The sequence below is a fragment of the Mesocricetus auratus genome, unplaced genomic scaffold, assembly GCF_017639785.1.
Source record: "Mesocricetus auratus isolate SY011 unplaced genomic scaffold, BCM_Maur_2.0 Super-Scaffold_100031, whole genome shotgun sequence".
NCBI classification, from domain to species: domain Eukaryota; kingdom Metazoa; phylum Chordata; class Mammalia; order Rodentia; family Cricetidae; genus Mesocricetus; species Mesocricetus auratus.
The window spans coordinates 7,741,146-7,759,443 of NW_024429212.1; the positions used below are offsets into that span (position 1 = coordinate 7,741,146).

An 18,298-nucleotide genomic window follows, 5' to 3' on the forward strand; every position below is an offset into this window, starting at 1 on the left:
GATGCCCCCTCCACCCACCCCCCTCCCATTCCAAGTCAAAATCCCCTTGTGGTTTTCCTGTGGGTGGTGCGGTAGCTGCTCTGTAAGAAGCTGACAGGCAAATGTGGGAGACAATAGCGCCTGTGTTCTTAGAAATTTCGTTGAGAGCAAGCAGGCAAGAACTGGGGTTCCATGAGGCGTGGGGGCCAGCCCATCGTCAGACTAATTAATGCTAATTAATGCTGCTGAAAGCCTATGTCTTGGTTGGCTGGGCTGCTGCAGCCTGCGTGGCCTTTCCCGCAAAGCCTGCATCTTCCAGCTGAGAGGCAGTGCTGCCAGTGAGCTGTCATAGACCGTCATGGCCAAGGCTTCCTCCAGCTGAAGTGGATCCCAGAGGCGCCGCCCCCGCCCCGCCCCCATCCCCGCCTTCAGTTTCACAACAGCTTGTTAAATGCCGAAGGCGGTTGAGTTTGCTTGCTCTGGAGTGGCTGAAGCACCCTGGAGGGCAGATGCTGTACTTCCTGTCCACGGGTTGTCTCTTGGCCAACTGGGAAGCATGTGACTCAGGGACCCTGGGGTCATTCTTTGACACTTCAGAGTGAAACTGTTGTCACATGACATGGCTCCCGCAGTTCGTGCTTGAGGTACTGGGTGGGCAGGTGAATTCCCATGAGCCTGTCTTCCCAGCCCTCTCTGTTAAGTCCTAGCTGCAGGCTCCTTGAATGTCCTCACGTCCAGGAGCTAGTCTAGGGCACTCAGGGACAGAATGACAGTTCCACTTGAGTGCGCTGCCTGGATCTGTTGTTTTAGAAGTAAAAGGAGCAGCGGGCTCTTTCACTGTCTTGGCTGGAGAACTTTGCTGGCCCTGTATGGCCTGGGTGAGGGACAGTTAATTCATCAAATACCTGCTTAGCAGCCTGTTTGCCCTTCCCTAACCTCCCTACCTCCCTGGTGATGTCCTTTCAGGGAAATGAAATGACACAAAGTCTTGAACTGAGCCCCAGCACCTTGTTTTGAGCAGCGTTTCTTGGGGAGTTTGTGCATCAGCCTTGGTCCCTCCGTGGGGAGCCGGGTACCTGGGTCCTACTTACGGGGCCACAGGGCTTGAGTTTCTTTAGGAAGCCACCGGGTCTGTGAGTCCTCACTGGGTGACTTGCCCTTGTGGATGGTGGCAGGGTGTGGAAGGGGTCTGAGTACATGGCCCCTAAGCACCCTTCTTGTCTCGAATGTGAGAGCTCCAGGGGCTGAGAGCATGGGCTGCCATCAGGGGCCTTAGAAGCCTGCTGTAGGACATCTCACTCAGGTGTCACGGTGTCCCCCAACAGAGGGACAGCTCTAGATGTTTCCTGCAGCCTGTGAGTAATCGAACTCGGCCATGGTGGCAGGGAAGTTTGTCTGCTGCCTCACCCGAGCTCCCGTTTCCTCAGGTCCTGGGACCAACATAACTGTCATGTCTGCCCTGTCTCCCCAGTGTGGGAAGAGCTTGTGACTGACAGGAAACAGTCTCAGGTCAGGGCCTGGTTCCTACTACGTGCGGAAGCTCTGGAGACAGAGGGGAGAGGGAAGGTAATAGCACTGAGTGTGTCATTAGTTCCTTGTTGTCCCCAACTGTGCAGAGCCACCACCGGAGAGATGACCACAGACCTGAGACCCAGGGACCCAGAGGCCTTAGCTGGGCGTGGGGTCCCCTCTCCAGGCATTTGTGCCTCTTGAAGGTACGTTGGCTCCAGGCAGAGGCGGGGTGGTCCTGGTGACCCGTCCTATCTGTGATTCCCGCCCTTGGCTGGTGTTACTGCTCTTCAACCCTCCACAGCCTGCAACTCCTTGTCCATCCTACGCTGGTTCTCCTGGCCTCACAGTCAGCTCCAGCAGTGTGTGCAGGGCACACGGGCACACCAAAGTCCTTTGATGCTTGTCTTGGATGTCTGCGGGCCCAGGCTCCCCCTCAGGCCACCGACATATCTGCAGGTGGATCTGCGTGACTCAGTTTACCGTACCTGGAACCCACTGCCTCGCCCCTCAGAGGAAGCCCTGGAAGTGTGCTTCTCTCCTGGGTGAGAACTAGAGATTGCAAAGGGCCTCTGAGGCCACTGTGTGCTGGTAGCTAGAATGAGCCAGGCCTGGTCCTCAGCCAAACACTCCTTTGTACCCTGCTCTCCTTGGACAGAAGGGAGGCGGGGCAGCTGGGGGGGCGGGAATGCAATTGATGTGGAGGTCGTAGACTGCACTCTGGTGGCTGGAGTTGTCTGTGTCTCGTGGATGTCAAGTGTTCCTCCAGTCTTATAGGGGGCTCCCTATAAGACTGCATTTGTTGGCCCATAAGCCCTGGTAGAACTCGTCCTGGAAGAAGGGAGGTATGAAAGCCCTAGGGGTGCAGCGCCCCCCCCCCAGGTGTAGAATGAGGACTGAGTCATCATGAGGCAATAGGACAACCATGTCCCACTAGAGAGTGGCCTGGTCTGTCCCTCAGTGGGAATTACTGTAATGCTAGGACTTTTTTTTTTGGTTTTACGAGACAGGGTTTCTCTGTATTGTTTTGGAGGCTGTCGGTCCAGCCTGGCCTCGAACTCACAGAGATCCGCCTGCCTCTGCCTCCCGAGTGCTGGGATTAAAGGCGTGCGCCACCACTGCCTGGCTATGCTAGGACTACTTAATGTCACCATCGGACCCAAACCTGCCAAGCTGCCTCCACCCCATCTAGCCCTTGTTCTTGGACTTTGGTCACGCAAGGGACACAGAGCATTTCCTGTCACTCCTGCATCTGGCATAAGTTTATCTGCAGGAGGTGTTGGGGCAGGCAATTATCAGGGTACATTTGAAGCCAGGGAGGACATGTGCTCTATGTCCCTGTGTGGCTTTGCAATGGGACCTCTAGTCCTTTCATTCCATCCTCCCAAAGGACACCGTGTTAGCTACTTTCCTATTGCTATGAAAACACCATCGCTAGATAAAAGGAAGCATTTAATCTGGCTCATAGTTCCAGAGGGTCAGAGGGACAGAGTCCATGATGGTGGCATGAAGGAACAGCTCCTTCAACAAGGCCACATCCTAGGTAGATTTCAGAGCCACCAATGGCTGAGCTATGTTCTGGGGAGTGTGCCTTCGAAATGCTGACAATGATGTTGGAAGCTGTTTTGGGACTAATGAATGACCTTGGGAATGTCCTTGAGAGGTAGGTGCCCAGCCTCCTCACTCTGGCATGTGAGTGATTCCCCAAATATTTACTGAGACATGACAAATACAATACAGACAGGAGATCAAACCCTCCAAAATACAGAAAACTGCAGCTTGTTCCCACTGAGACACATACATGCCAAGACAGGCAGATCTCTGGGTTTGCCGGCCTGCCAGCCAGCCTAATTGGCAAGATTCCAGGCCAATGAGAGAGACCCTGCTTAAAAAAAAAAAAAAAAAAAGAAGGGTGCGTGGCTCCTGAGGAATGATGCTAGGGTGTACTCTGGCCTTTATACACAAGATCACCTCTCCCTCCCCCCTCTCTCTTACACACACACACCATAAAGTAGTCAAATACTTGGAATATCTTTATCTTTATTTGTGGTATTACACAGGAAAGGCATAGAACAGCTTGCTGGAAGTGGGGGTGACACAGGTTGTGGGACACCACTGTGAATGACTTGCTAAGATGCTGGTGAGGGCTAGCAAGACCTCTCCCTCCCTGTGGGTTTGGCTAGAGCCAGCACTATGTGCCACTGTTAGGGTCTTAAAAAAGGCAGGTGCCACCGTGTGAGGTAGCAGAAAATGATACTGCCATCCCCTCCTCCAAGGAAACAGGACTAGACAAGAGTGCATTGCAGGGATCCTTGGCTGGAAAGAGAGGGCAGTGAGCCTCAGCTGGCCGTCATTGGCCGGTCCCCTTGGCTGTCCTGCAGAGTCTGCCTCATTCTAGGACAAAAGTGAAGGAGGGGAGCCGCCCGGAGACGGTGGACCCACAGGGACGCACAGACAGTCACTGCTGGCTACTCCTGGTGGCACGGTGTCCATGTTCCACACGGCGAGGGTCCATGGGCTGCTCCAAGGTGTTAACTGAGACCCACGGGCGGTAGAGCTGGAGGAACCCGTGCCCACTTGCTGACAGGCATTTCGTGTGAGTGCGGGTGCAGGGTTGCTTTGGTAGTTTTTTGGTTTTTTTTTTCTTTTAAGAAAATACTAAGGTCAACTTTGGGGTCAACCTCTGAGGTAATAAGTTAAGAGTAAGCACCAAGCTGGGTGTGGTGGCACAAGCCTATAATCCCAGCACTTGGGAAGCTGAGGCAGGAGGTTTGCCACAGGTTGGGGGCCAGCCTGGGTTTACATAGTTCCAGGCCAGGCAGGGATGAAGAGTAAGACACTGTCTCAAACAAAAATGGAACAAATACAGAAGATAATGAGCACCAGAGAGGCCTTCCCACACGGCTGCTGACGGGCAGGGTGGACGGCCTACAAGTTCTTCATGCACACTTGGCAGCGGCTAATGTGCGTGCGGATGAGGCCGGCCTTGAGTGTGTCGGCGGATGGTGTGCCCTGGAAGCTCTGCTCGGGGATTGTGGTCAGCCAAAAGCTGTACTTGTTAGCGAAGTAGTGGCAGGTTCCACGGCCTCCGTTGCACTCGATGAAGGGTGTTGCACGGAAGTCCTCCAGGCAGCTACCGGGCGACACCAGCGACTGGCCACCGCCCTCGTCCCCAGCTGCTGTGTGCTGTGTGGAGAGCAGGAGATAGAGTGTGTGAGGAGCTACCTGCGGGGAACCCCCAGGACCTCTGCTGAGTGTGTTACTTACACACTTTAAGGCAGAAACTCATTGTGTCCTGGACTCAAATGATTGCCCCCCCCCCCGTGTTCTAAGTAGCTCACACCAAGAGCATGCACCACCACTCCTCATAATACGGGATCTCATGTTGCCCACGCTGGCCCTCAAACTCTGCATAGCAGAGGCTGAGCTGGAATTCTCGCTCCTCCTGCCTCCACTTCCTGAGTGCGAGGCTTACAGGTCGGGGCTCCTGTGCCAGCTTGGTTGGTGCTGGAACTCAAGTTCAGGGCTTGTGCATGCCGTCAAGCACACTACCAGCCAAGCCACATCTTCCGTCCTGTTGGCTCATTACGTCAACAACAGGCTACCTGTCAACAGACCTGGGGGACACTGCTCTGCCATCAGGGTGCTCGGGGGCCTCATGCACAAAGTTTCCCTCATGTTAGAGGATGGTGTTGCAGGCACACATGTGGCATGAACCCATGACTGTTTGTCTAGTGAAAGCTGCAACCAGGAAGTAGGTACAATCTGTAGATATGGCTGACTACATTTTGGTTAAACAAAATGTTAAATGCTATCAATTATCCACTTGAAATGGCAAGTAGTTAAACACAACAGCAACAACAAAAACCAACAACCCTGAAATAGAGGCAGGGGCTGGTAGCTCATGTTTGTAAGCTGAGGCAGGAGGATTGCCAAGAATTCAAGGTTAGGTTGGGCTACAGAGTGGGACTCTTTGGAAAGAACCCAGACTGAAGCAGAACAAAGGAAATGGACACATGGCGTGAACACCACAGGACCAGTCAAGCTGGGTCTCTGGGTGCAAGGGAGCCCCATAGGGTTCCTATGGGTGGGTGCATTGAGACCAGCCAGCCAGTGTGTGCTGTGTAGGGTGCCCTACATTCCAGAAAGGTCCTACCCAAGGCTCTCGCACTTTGGGTAGAATTCTTCTGATGACTAACTGCAGCAAACCAGGAATTGTCGACTTAGGTGCTAAGAAGACGAACTGCATTGCATGCAAATGCCCAGTGGGAAATTAATCCTCACACCAGGCAGGGAAAGTTCCTTCCTTGCTTGGCGCATGGCTGAGTCAGCCTTCATCAAGCTGAACTACGGTCCCCAACTTCCGTTCCAGGTGCCCTTGCACGACACATAACTTAAGCAAGTGCCCCATACGATGTGTGTGTTTATGTGGAGGTCACAGGTTTAAACAGGGTGTTTTTCAATTGGTTTCCACTGTCTATTTTGAGAAGCGGGTTTCTCCTATTGAACCTGGTGCTTTTGGCTAGTCTGGCCGCCAAGAGAGTGCCTGGCATCCCACTGTCTGTCTCCCAGCACTGAGGCCACTGGCATACCCCACCTCACTGGCATTTACATGGGTGTGGGGGGCCCAAACTTCACCCGCTGAGCTCAGATCTGCAGCCCTGATTTATTCTTCCTGTGTCCCAGCGAGGGTGGCCGTGCTCAGAGCAAGCGCTACGCACCATGAGGAAGGAATATCCGATCCACAAGCTCCGCCACCCGGCCGGGCAGTGGGGTATAGAGACGTCTTGGCTGTGCACAGCAATGGCCACCGCCGGGGCCTCACACACAGAGCAGCGGCTGATGTAGGGCTTGATCTCCTCCTCGGCCACGGGCATCATGGGCAGCGGGGCAGTGGTGGAGAGCCAGTAGGACTTGTCATTGCGGCTGGCGTAGTAGCAGACGTCACCCGGATTGCAGTACAGGAACGGCATAGTGCTGAAGCGTGCCAGGCAGGAGCCCGCCAGCCCTGTGTGAGGAGCGCGTGAGAATACAGTCCGCCCCCCCCCCCCGTGCTGCCCCTGGGCACAAAGCCGGGCTCCGATCCGGCCGAGGCTCTGTCCTCTCTCCAGGTCAGCAGGTGTTGCCTTTCAGTCGGAAAGGGTCTGCCCTCAGCAAATCATCGGGGGTTGAGCCCCGCCCTCATCTTCCCATTCCTACTGCTGGGCTGTGTTCCTATCCTTGTTTGTCTTTTGTCTGTTGCACTGTAAAACTTACTGTGGGGATGGGGCCGCAGACAGGCGTGTTCGCACTGCCAGAATCTGGCTGGTACACTTCCAGGAGCTGATGGCCCCGGTGTCACCAGCACTGACTCACGGCACACTCCAGCCTTCCATATGTACTTTGACCCTCTGAGGAATGGTGGACAGACACGCCCACCCACTTTGACAGTGCATGCTTTGTGTTTTTTTTTTTTTTTAATTCATGCCCTTTAAAGGCACACACATGCGCACACGCGCCTGTGCTTTTGTGAGCATCTGTGTGGAAAGGTTGATGTAAGTCCATCCCCTCACATCTCTGTCTGGCTCCAACTTATGTTGTAGGTTTGGGGAAAGAAGCAAGAGAATTGTGAAGCAACTGGAGCCTCCAACAGAGAGAGCAGTGCTTGGCCGGAGCTACTTGTGAGGCGCGGATCTTCTGTCAAATCAAGAGGCCCTATGTGGGGGTCCTGAGACTGAGGGCGTGGATAAGACGTCAAGGCTCCATGGCCATCTTGGCCTCAGCACAGCCTGCAGGAGGTGGTGGGCCACGTGGCTGGGAGAAGCTCATCTCGGGGGCTCACAATCTCACTGTGACCACCATCCAGCCGGGGAACAGAGTTGGGGCGTGGCGGCAGCACCTACCTAGGTCCTGGTTGTGGGCTTTCTCCTGGCCCTCGAGGTACAGCAGGCTGTGCCCACTCCAGAGCTTGTTCATGCCCACGGGACACATGGGCTCCTGGTCCGTCTGGCTGTGCTTCACCAGGAGGTAGCCGATGCTGACGCTGCGGCCCGGCATCCCTGGCAGGCCTGGGCTCCCCGGACGGCCTGGCTTCCCTAGGGCCCGAGAGAAAGTGGCTGCTACTCGACTGTCTGTGGGCCCCCAGGGCACCGGGACAGAGGACAGTATCCCAGGTCACTTATAGGATACCCGCTCCTATTCCTCCCCAAAGCTTGGGGCTCAGGCATCTAGACCAAAAGCCTCAGGAAAGACCTAACTCAGCTCACGAAGCCAACAGGACAATAACAGTGTCACCAAACACCAGCGGACAAGACTGCCACGGGGGCTGGAGAGATGGCTCAGAGGTTAAGAGCACTGGCTGCTCTTCCAGAGGACCTGAGTTCAATTCCCAACAACCATATGGTGGCTCACAACCATCTACAATTCAATCTGGTGCCCTCTGCTGGCGGGTAGACAGAACACTGTATATGTAATAAATACATCTTAAAAAAAAAAAAAAAAAGGACTGCCATGCACAGCGGCTGCAGGGACACTCCTCCAGGGAGAGCGGGACACCTGGGGTGGAGAGGTGGTCAGAGGACTGTCAGTGCCTCTGCCACCACCCCCGCAACTAGGCCTCTTCCTCCCAGGATGGCCACTTCTTGGACGAGCAGCTCGGGCAAGCTAGGGTGCTCAGCATAGAATGTTCTTCTGGGAGAGTGACACCCACCTGCTGTGACTACTGCTGAGGGCCCAGGCTCTACCCAGGAGGCTGAGAGCACCCTGTCGGGCAAGCAGCAGTGTCTGGGGCCCTGTTACTCAGCATCGTCCCTGAGGTACGTCCAGGCTTGCTTCTTAGGAAGCAGTCTCCTGCCCAGGACTAACTCTGATTTGCCCCTGCTGCAGGACGTGTGACACTATGGCTGCCCACAGCTGCCACTCACTACAGGGTGCTCTTCGGTGGGCTGCTGCCTTTGGACTGACACCGGTGACATCCCTTGTGTTTTGTTTTAGCATAGCGGCCACTGCCACTCAGGCCAAGCTTTAGTTGATTAAAACAAATTGTTTTGGAGAGGGCATAAAATTGCCGTTGCTTCTGGCCCATGTACAAATATTTTTAAAGAAATAACGCAGGTCTTTATAGCACCCAGGACATGCTTGGACTGAAGCTTTTGTCCCAGCTCCGCCAGGCACCTGTCTGTCCTCCCAGCCACCCAATCACATACCTTCCTGGCCGATTGGACCCTGCTGTCCCATGGGCCCTTGGTCTCCCCGGAACCCTGGAACAGCAGACACGCCTCCTCTGCCCTGAGGCCCAGCCTTGCCTGGAGCCCCACGGAAACCTGTAAGACATCAGATAAGTGAGTGTGGCTGTGTTTAGCCACGCGGTGTCCCACAGAAGAGGACAGAGCTAGGTACAGAGCAAATGGGACAGGGGGCCTTTTCTCAGGGTGGGGGGGCACAGGGACCCCACCCAGAGCCATACCTGGGTCTCCAGGAGGGCCCTGCGGCCCCATCTCTCCCTGTGCACCGGGAAGGCCTCTCCTGCCCTGGGGACCCATGGTCCCAGGCTGGGTGGCAATCTTCTGGGGGATGCCTGGAATTCCTGGGGATCCCATGGAGCCAGGAGCACCTGCAAGGCACCGAGGAGCTGTGAGTGTTGGGGACACGGAACTGTCTCACTTTTCCACTTCGGCCTCACCTGCTGCTTCTCACCGAAGCCCAGCCTGACGTCACCCAGTAACACGTGAGAAAGGTCCCCTCACACCGACCGACCGCTCAACCCTCACCTTCCACCAAGGCCCCGGGAGCCTAACTTTTCTCTCCGCCCTTTAGAGAATGGGGCAAATGCCAGCGAGGGACAGGGCGGAGCTGTCACCCCACAGGTTCTGCAGGCACCACTCACCTGGGAATCCCTGGTCTCCTTTGGGTCCTTTGGGGCCTCTCTCACCCACGGCTCCGGAGGGTCCAGTGTTGCCCATGAATCCTTGCTCACCCCTGGGCCCTGCAAAGAAGACATGGCAGTCAGGACCAATGCACGGGGTAGAGTCTGCAGCGACCTGCTGCTCAGAGCTCTTTTTCCTTCATACGGAGACCGTTACCTTTCTCTCCTGGGAGACCAACTACACCAGGCTGGCCCTGGGGCCCTGGGTCTCCAACCCATCCTTTCTGTCCAGGGAATCCCGCAGCTCCTGCGCTCCCCTCATCTCCTTTGATTCCAGGAAGTGCGTTTGGCCCAGGTGGTCCTGGAGGGCCTCGGTAGCCTGAGGGCGTAAGTCACAGTTTGGGTCAGGGAGCTGGGTCATGGACTCAGGACTTGCTATGGAGGGTCTGGTATTACACCCAGTCATTGCTCTGGAAGCCAGCTTCTGGAGAGCTGGTAACAGCAACAGTAGCTCATATTTAAAAACAAAACAAAGACACTAACAAACGTGTTACATGAAAGTTACCATTTCCTGGGGCACATCCTAGGCTTCCCCACATCAAACCCCAGCCCCAGAGGTTCTCCCCGTCCTTGATGGACTCCACCCTCACTAAACTGCACCCCTCCACACCCTCCTTGACCCAGGAAACCATGTACTCTCTGCCCCGGGGATGTGATGGCTCCAGGGTCCCTCTATCCTTTGTGACTGAGAACATCACTTGAGGATCCCACCCTATCGCCATCACAGCGTGCATGTCAGAAATTCTGTCCTTCTAGAGGTTGGCTGTCGTACTGTAATACAGAAACTGCTCGCTGCTCGTCTTTTATCGATGGTCACTTGGGCTGCCTCTGTTTCCCGTCTGTTTTAATGCCTACACCACTGATGTTCAGATCATGTTACTCGGCAGCCTCGTCTTTACACCATCTCCTCTCCCCCTTAGTTTTGCTCTCCACATATGGTCTCACTATGCATTTCAAGCGAGTCTGAGCTTGCTTGTGTCCCAGGTGCTCTTGCCTCCCCCAAGTGCTGGGATTACAGGCATGTTCTACCACACCCAGTTCCGTCTCTTTTTAGTATTTAGCTAGTTTGTGGTAGATGTGGCTGGTGAGTGCAAATTAAAGGTGCAAACACTGAATGCTGAGAAAGAAGAAAACTCTGAGCAGTTCTGGGGCCACCCAGGCAGGTAAGGGGCTTATCCTGTCATGTGATGTCACGGGGACCTTGTGGTGTGGGTGACAGGAGGTGGCGGCACCCATTCCTTTGCCTGTCTGTACAGTGCGTGGTAATGAAACTTCTCCCCTAGACATGTCAGCCATGACAGTGGCTGCCCTACCTTCCGAGCCAAATATTCCTGGCGCCCCTACATCACCAGGTGATCCAGAGATGTTGGATGGTGGAGAGATGCCAGGGAAACCCTGAAGTCCTGGGCTTCCGGCTGGGCCACGCTCCCCTAAGGAGGAAAACAAGAGTCAATTTAGTTCCATCTGCCCACTTTCAAGGGTTCCACTCTCTTCTCATGATGTTCTCTCTGGAGGAAGCCTCACAGAGTCTGAGATGGTGTCCTCAGGACAAGGAACATTTCAGGGGATCCCGGCACGTGACTGCTCAGGAGGCTGGAGGTTGACCTGTCCCGATAGCTGCTGTCAGCTACCAGACGCCATGAGTCTTGAGCCCACTAGAGGGCATGGTCCTCAGACACTACCCTGAGGGAATGGCTGTCAGAGCCCATGAGGATGCTGGGGTCCATGACCACAGCTAATCCTCCATTCAGGGACTCCAATGTCAGAGGCAAGGAGGGAGAGCTTGTCCTTCACCAACTGAGTAGGGCTGGAAAATGAGCCAGCAAAATAAGCCAGACCACAGAGTATAGCAAGAGAGACGGGCTAGGAGTTTGTGCCCATGGATTCTGCCCAGAGGATCTTGGACACACAGTTTCCTTCATATGCCATGGGGTCTGCTTGTAGAGATGGCTACTTACCTGGGGTTCCCCGCTCTCCTTTCTGCCCTGCAGCTCCCACAGGGCCTGGAAGTGTGTTGGCTTCTCCTCGGTCACCCCTGTCTCCAGCAGGACCTGGGAACCCGGGGTCTCCATGGACGTCAGCACCTGCGGTAGAATTCAACAGTAGTGGTTGGCACCAACTCCATCCCTGCAGGGGAGGTGGCCTGTCTTGTGTGGTATGACAGCAATCATAGTGTGAAGTAGAGAAGCAGGCAGTCGTCCCAATGTCTTATAGCTCTGGTCTCAGCATCATCGAGTTTGAGACTCGGAAGGGACGTCGCAGAGAACATGACATTCTCTATGGACAGAAGACCTTGACCTTGAGAGAGTCTGAGGTCATGGCATCAGGTGGCCATGTTTGGGGATGGCATCCCAGGTTTCCTGGTTCTGCTGGCTGCTCTCACGCTTTGCCTTTATTGGGTTTTGAAAATTTGACCTCATTTAAAATATTTCCTGTTTACATGTCAGGTGCCCAATCAAAGCAAACTAAACAACAACACAGGCTCACAATAATTGTCACATGCTCACCATGACTGCCACAGGCTCACATGGCTGCCACAGGCTCACAATAATTGTCACAGTCTCACCAAGACTGCCACAGTCTCACCATGATAGCCACAGTTTAACCATGACTGCCACAGCCTCACAATAATTGTCACAGTCTCACCATGACTGCCACAGTCTCACCATGACTGCCACAGTCTCACCATGATAGCCACAGTCTCACCATGACTGCCACAGCCTCACATGGCTGCCACAACCTCACCATGACTGCCACAGCCTCACATGGCTGCCACAGGCTCACAATAATTGTCACAGCCTTGCCATGACTGCTGTCATTTGCCCGTTGAAACAGGACCCCAACTGTTAATGGGAACATGAATGCATGAATTTCTCTGCAGGTAGACGAATATTTAGTAATGTAAAAATCCATAAAGTTTGGTCAAATAGCACTTATAAGATGATTTTTCCCCTTGTATTTTTAAAATGTCCCATAGGGTGGTGGCACATGCATTTAACTCCAGCACTTGGGAGGCAGAGACAAGTGGATCTCTGTGAGTTCGAGGACAGTCTGGTCTACAGAGTGAGTCTAAGACAGTCAGGGCTACACAGAGAAGCCCTGTCTCAAAGACATAAAAAACCACCACCCCCAAAACAAAACAAAACAAAGCAAAAAAATTCCCCACTGAGCCTGATGGTTTTTATAAAGTCATCTCTGGGTACCTGGGGGTCCGGGGAAGCCTTTGGTGCCTGGCAGGCCGTGTAATCCACTGATACCCCGGATTCCTGGAAAACCTGTGGGGAAATATCTCATTAGTCACACCATGTAGGGCAGCAGAAGGCTCTGACTGGGGTGGTCCCAGGACAATGCTAACACGCTATGCTTTGTGCTTGCGTCACTGACCTTTATGCGACATGCAAACTGTCACTCTTACATGACCCACAAACGTAAGCATAAACATTTTCAGAACACTTTAGAACTTTTAGAGCTGAAGGGGATAAAGAGGCGCGTTTTCTGAGATGTCTATCTATCTATCTATCTATCTATCTATCTATCTATCTATCTATCTACCTACCTACCTACCTACCTACCTACCTACCTACCTATACACACACACACACACACACACACGCACACACACACGCGCACACACACGCACGCACACACACATGCACGCACACACACACACGATTTATAAGTGTATAAAGGCTATGCCTGGGTCACTGAGAAGGCTCAGTGGGTAAGGGTGCTTGCTTCCATGACTGGTGATCCGAGTTCAGTCCCTACATGGAAGGAGGGGAGTTACTCACTCTGGCAAGCTATCCCTCCTTTGACCTCCCCTACATGCATCTTGGCACACCCTGCTCCAGATCAGTTCTGTGTGTATGCACACACACACACACACACACACACACACACACACACACACACACACACAATGTAATTTTAAAAACACGAAGCTTTGCTTGGAGCGGAGAGCCTGGTGTTGTATTTTCCATTCTCTTTGTTTCTGAGCGTTAAGCATTTCTAGAGACACAGATGACCCCTGGGGTTGGGTGTGGTCACCTGGGGCCAGGGTTATGTGTCAAGGTCTTGTAACCCTTCACATGGGCTTATGGCAGTCAACAACAGAACATGAGGACACCTGTGTGTGTCCTTCTGAATCTGCTTATGTCCTGTGTAGAGTGACTAAAGAAAGGCCAGAGACATCTCTGGAAGCTTCAGGTCACTTGTCTGTAAGCATATCCCCTCATTGCTGAAGAGTTTGTCTGGATCCTGGCCAGCAGATTCCACACCTGCAAACCTGCACTATGAGCATAGTCAGCCCCTGACATACCTGCCCCTGGTTACCCACGGGGTTCAGTGACAGCATGCTACAGAGAGGTTCCTAACCTTGAAATCTGGCAACTTGGCCCTGAGTGTTGGTGGCCACTTGTCTCCCTTCCTGGAAAGAGATTTTCTTACCTGGTAACCCTGATACCCCTGGCCAGCCGTAATCTCCCTTGTCACCAGGTACTCCGCTCCGTCCCGGGTCTCCCTGTGGCCCTTGCAGGCCTGTGAGCCCTGGAAAACCTGTGGGGAAATGTGCAGGTAAGTCTGAACATGTGGAGCAGGCCTCTGGGGAAACTCCCATGAGGCCCTAACTGGCCCTGTCCCTTCCCCATTGCTAAGGGCTCCCAAAGCCCACATGGCATCACTATGTATTTCTGGTCTCCAGACAACCAGGCAAGTGGCTAGTCTCCTGGATATAAGTCATTGCAGTGGAGGAGGAAATGACAGAAGTGGCTTGCTCCTGGTCTCAGGAGGCCATAACCCTGGGCAGGGTATGGCTACATTCTCACCTGTCTGTCCTTTAAGTCCAGGAGAGCCCTGGGGTCCAGCCATGCCTGTTATCCCGGGAAATCCAACTTCACCCTCGGCTCCTTTCTCTCCAAAGACTCCCTTGATACCTGGAACCAGAGATTTGCAGTGTAGAGTGGTCATTCTATAAATGACGGCACATGCTGACAGGTGTGGCTGCATCTGCCCTCCCTGACATGGGGGTAATTTTGGCCGCAGTCACAACCGGAGATGATGGTAGGAGAGCTCTTGAGCCTGTCCTCCAATTCAGTAAATAGTTTAGTTCAGACTTATTCACGCACAGTGGCTTTGAAGACCCCATCATTTGCGGTAGTCTCTTAGGACAGCACTCAGCAAGCCAGGCCCAGAGACAATGCTCTGGGCTGTTGCTGGTGATGGAAGATACGACATAACTCGTGTACCTGGAATTCCGGTGACTCCCCGTTCCCCCTTCAGGCCTGGGCTTCCTGGTAAGTTCACAGTATCCCCAATATCACCTGTGACACACAGAGAGGATGATGACTCTAGGTAATTAGCTTTGGACCGTCTGCTGTGCAGTCTGGCTCCAAATGCCCAGCAGCAACCCCCAGACCCGATGGCACCTCATATAGCCAGGAGCTAACTAAGCTCTGGCCTCCCTGCTTCCACTGTCCCAATGACACTTACCAAAATCCCCAGTAAGGCCAATCTCGCCAAAAAGCCCCGCACTTCCTGGAGCACCCTTTTCACCCTAAGACACAATCGAGCAGAAACAAAAATGAGGCTTCATGTACTGGAAACCCAGGACAGGGGCAATGGTGGCTGGTGGCTGGATTCCAGAGCAGAGGAGGGGAGTGGATCTTACAGGACAAGCAGAACAGAGACACCTACTCACCCGGCTTCCTATGAATCCTGGGAACCCGGTAATTCCAGGAGTACCAACCACCCCTGGCTGCCCCGGCGAGCCTGGTGTGCCAGGGACTCCGATGTCACCCTTGACTCCTTTGATGTAGCCGGGCCTCCCGGGTAGCCCAGGGATCCCAGCCAGCCCTGGGACCCCTGGCATTCCTTGGATACCTGTAGGGAGAGCAGTAGGGGCTGGTGAGGGCAGGACCCTTCTCCTTGTGCCGACTACTGCACTCTGGGCACATTTCCCAGTGTCCAGAGCCACAAACCACAGTGCAGAAAAGGGGCATGGCTCTGGTAGCAGGAACACCCCAACTACAACTGGGGAGATGCTGAGGCATGGGGAGACTTATAGCACAAAATAAGCCAGGCAGAGTGCGGGGCTGTCCTGGAGTTGAGGCGGGGAGGGCTGGGGCTGGGGCACAGGGAGCCGGCCCCACGGGCGTGGTACCTCACCTTTCAAGCCCAGGTAGCCTTTCAGCCCCATTGGCCCTTCATCTCCTTTTTCTCCTTTAATGTCCTTCATCCCTGGCAGGATGACAGGAGGTGGTCCTGGGGGACCCCGGTCCCCTCGGTTTCCTGGAAGGCAACAATTCTGTCATTTCCCAAGACCCCTGATCGTGAGGGAATCAGACACTAAACTGATCTTGTCCTCAGAGCTCTGCTGGTGAGCATAGAGATGGGCATTCAGGGGACCACAGTCCTGGGAGGCTGCAGGAGCCACTGCAAGGGAGGAAAGGAACACTTCAGGACACAGGGGAGCAGCCTTTCAAATTTAACTTCATTTTAATTTTTAGCCCTGTGTTCCGTTTTGTTTTGGGATAAGGCTCCACATAGTCTAGGCTGCCCTTTAGTTTACTATACATGGATCCTACTATGCCCTGGGGTTACAAGCATGCCCAGTTCTAATTTAACTTTAAATGATCAACTTTTGTTCCATGTTCTGAAACATTTTAGTTAGCATGAAATTTATAAAAACAAAAAAACCAAAACAAAACAACAAGACAAAAAACCAAAAACCAACCAACCAAACAAACAAAAAAAAACAGGTTTGAATTAAAATCTTGGCAGAACTATTTTGCTAAAAATCCCTTAAAATTGTAACTAGGTGCCTGATATTCCAGTTATAGGGAGGCTGAAGTGGGAAATTTGAACCTGGGAGTTCAAGACCAGTCTAGGAAACATACTAAGAGTCTGTCTCAACAAAATAAAAAGAGGAGCTGGAGAGATGGCTCAGAGGTTAAGAGCACTGACTGCTCTTCCAGAGGTCCTGAGTTCAATTCCCAGCAACCACATGGTGGATCACGACCATCTGTAATGAGCTCTAGTTCCCTGTTCTGTCATGCAGGGATACATGCAGGCAGAACGCTATTCACAATCAACAAATATTAAAGAAAAAGAAAACAAAAAGGAATACTAAAGTGAACAAACAAACCCAGTTCTTTGGTAACTGCCCCCCCATGAGATTCAGTCCTGATCACCGTAGGCAACCACATGACTGAGCTGCAGCCCAGCCCTGCATCAAGATGGTTTTTATTGTCATTTGTTTGAGTCAAGGTCTTGCTATGTAGCCCTGGCTGGTCCACATTCACTATGTAGCCAAGGCTGTCCTCCAGATCACAGGTGCCCATCTCTACCTCTGTGCCTGGTTTCCTTTTGTTTCTTGATTTTTTTTCTTTTTAAGCATCCTTGTTGATGTAAGATTTATATACCATGCACTGTTTTTTGTTTTTATTTGTTTTGGTTTGTTTGCTTTTTCCGAGATAGTGTCTCACTAAACAGTTTTGGCTGTCCTGGAACTCCCTATGTAGATCAGGCTAGCCTTGAATTCACAGAGATCTACCTGCCTCTGCTTCTCGAGTGTTGGGATTAAAAGCATATATCACTACTCTAGGCTGCAACTCACTGTTTCAAATAATGGAGTTTAATGGTTTTTAGTGTATTCAGCTGAGCAGTCATCACCAAGTCTAACCTTAGATCACTTTCCTCAGAGAGGATTAAGCCCTAATACCAGTCATCCTCCTGTCCTCCACCCCAGTTCTTGGAGACTGCTTACTTACTCTTACCTACAGGCTTTCTTACCCTGGACAACGCACACACACATGGAACTGTGAGAGCTGTTTATCCACAGGCTTTCTTACCCTAGACAACGCACACACATGGAACTGTGAGAGCTGTTTATCCACAGGCCTTCTTACCCTGGACAACGCACACACACGGACCACGAGAGCTGGAACCAGGACTTACGGCTTGTTAGTTCTTGGATGCTCTGACCTATGTCTGTGCCTTGTCTTATTTATCTGTGGGTGGTGGGTGTTTGGATTGCTTCCATTTCTGATTATTATTAACAAGGCTGCATGAAAATTTTTGCTCAGAGATAAGCTTCCAATTATTTTTTCCAAGGAGAATTTATGGGTGACTCCCTTCCTTCTAGAGTGCTGTCCCCTCCTTTGCCAAAGACACATCCCCTTTTCTTTTCTTTTTTCTTTTCTTTTTTCTTTTTTCTTTCTTTTTTGAGACAGGGTCTCACTATGCAGCTCTGGCTGTCCTTGAACTCACTGTGTAGGCCAGGCTGGTCTCGAACTCACAGAGATCCGCCTGCCTCTGTGTCCTGAGTGCTGGGGTTAGAGGCGTGCGCCACCACCGTGTCTGGCTGCACGCCCCCTTTTCAAGGCACACCTCTCCCCACTCTTGTCATACCACCTCTCACTTGCTAGGATGGGGATGGGTTTTGGTGACAAATTTTGGTTCTTAACGCGGCTGAAGATTTTGCTCAGGGTCCACTGTCAGTGCATGGAGGAGGTGGCGGGAGGTCTCTTAGGCATGACTGGCTGTTCTCAGCTTCCAGCTTTGTGGTTTCTGGTCTGGATGCTGAGGCCTGAGAGAGCCCCCTCCCCTCCCCAGCATTTGCTACTCTAAGGCGGTCCATTGTCCCCAGGAAGGGCCCTCTTATTGTTTCTTATTTGATACTTCCGGGGATGGACCCGAGGGCCGTACGCTCTGCCACCCAGCCTCACAGCAGGCCCTTTTCACATTTTTTAAAGGTGTTTTTATTCTTTTCAAAAATTTATCTCTATTTTACGTATATTGGTGTTTTGCCATGGGTGTTGGGTCTTCTGGAACTGGAGTTACAGACGGTAGTGAGCTGCCGCGTGGGTGCTGGGAATTGAACTCGGGTCTTCTGGAAGGGCCGTCAGTGCT

General features: G+C 52.8%; 1 protein-coding gene across 1 annotated transcript in view; it reads right to left on the minus strand.

The window, feature by feature from the left end:
- Positions 1-3,511: 3,511 nt before the first annotated feature.
- The window catches only part of Col4a2 (collagen type IV alpha 2 chain), a 137,454-nt gene continuing 122,667 nt past the window's right edge, over positions 3,512-18,298 (minus strand). Inside the window, 16 exon segments of the mRNA XM_040733580.1 lie at positions 3,512-4,674; positions 6,210-6,496; positions 7,371-7,562; positions 8,673-8,789; positions 8,933-9,079; positions 9,353-9,451; positions 9,549-9,710; positions 10,705-10,821; positions 11,350-11,475; positions 12,595-12,666; positions 13,838-13,945; positions 14,215-14,322; positions 14,635-14,709; positions 14,879-14,942; positions 15,087-15,268; positions 15,554-15,676. Coding sequence (XP_040589514.1) covers positions 4,417-4,674; positions 6,210-6,496; positions 7,371-7,562; positions 8,673-8,789; positions 8,933-9,079; positions 9,353-9,451; positions 9,549-9,710; positions 10,705-10,821; positions 11,350-11,475; positions 12,595-12,666; positions 13,838-13,945; positions 14,215-14,322; positions 14,635-14,709; positions 14,879-14,942; positions 15,087-15,268; positions 15,554-15,676 — 2,237 coding nt within the window. The 3' untranslated portion in view covers positions 3,512-4,416.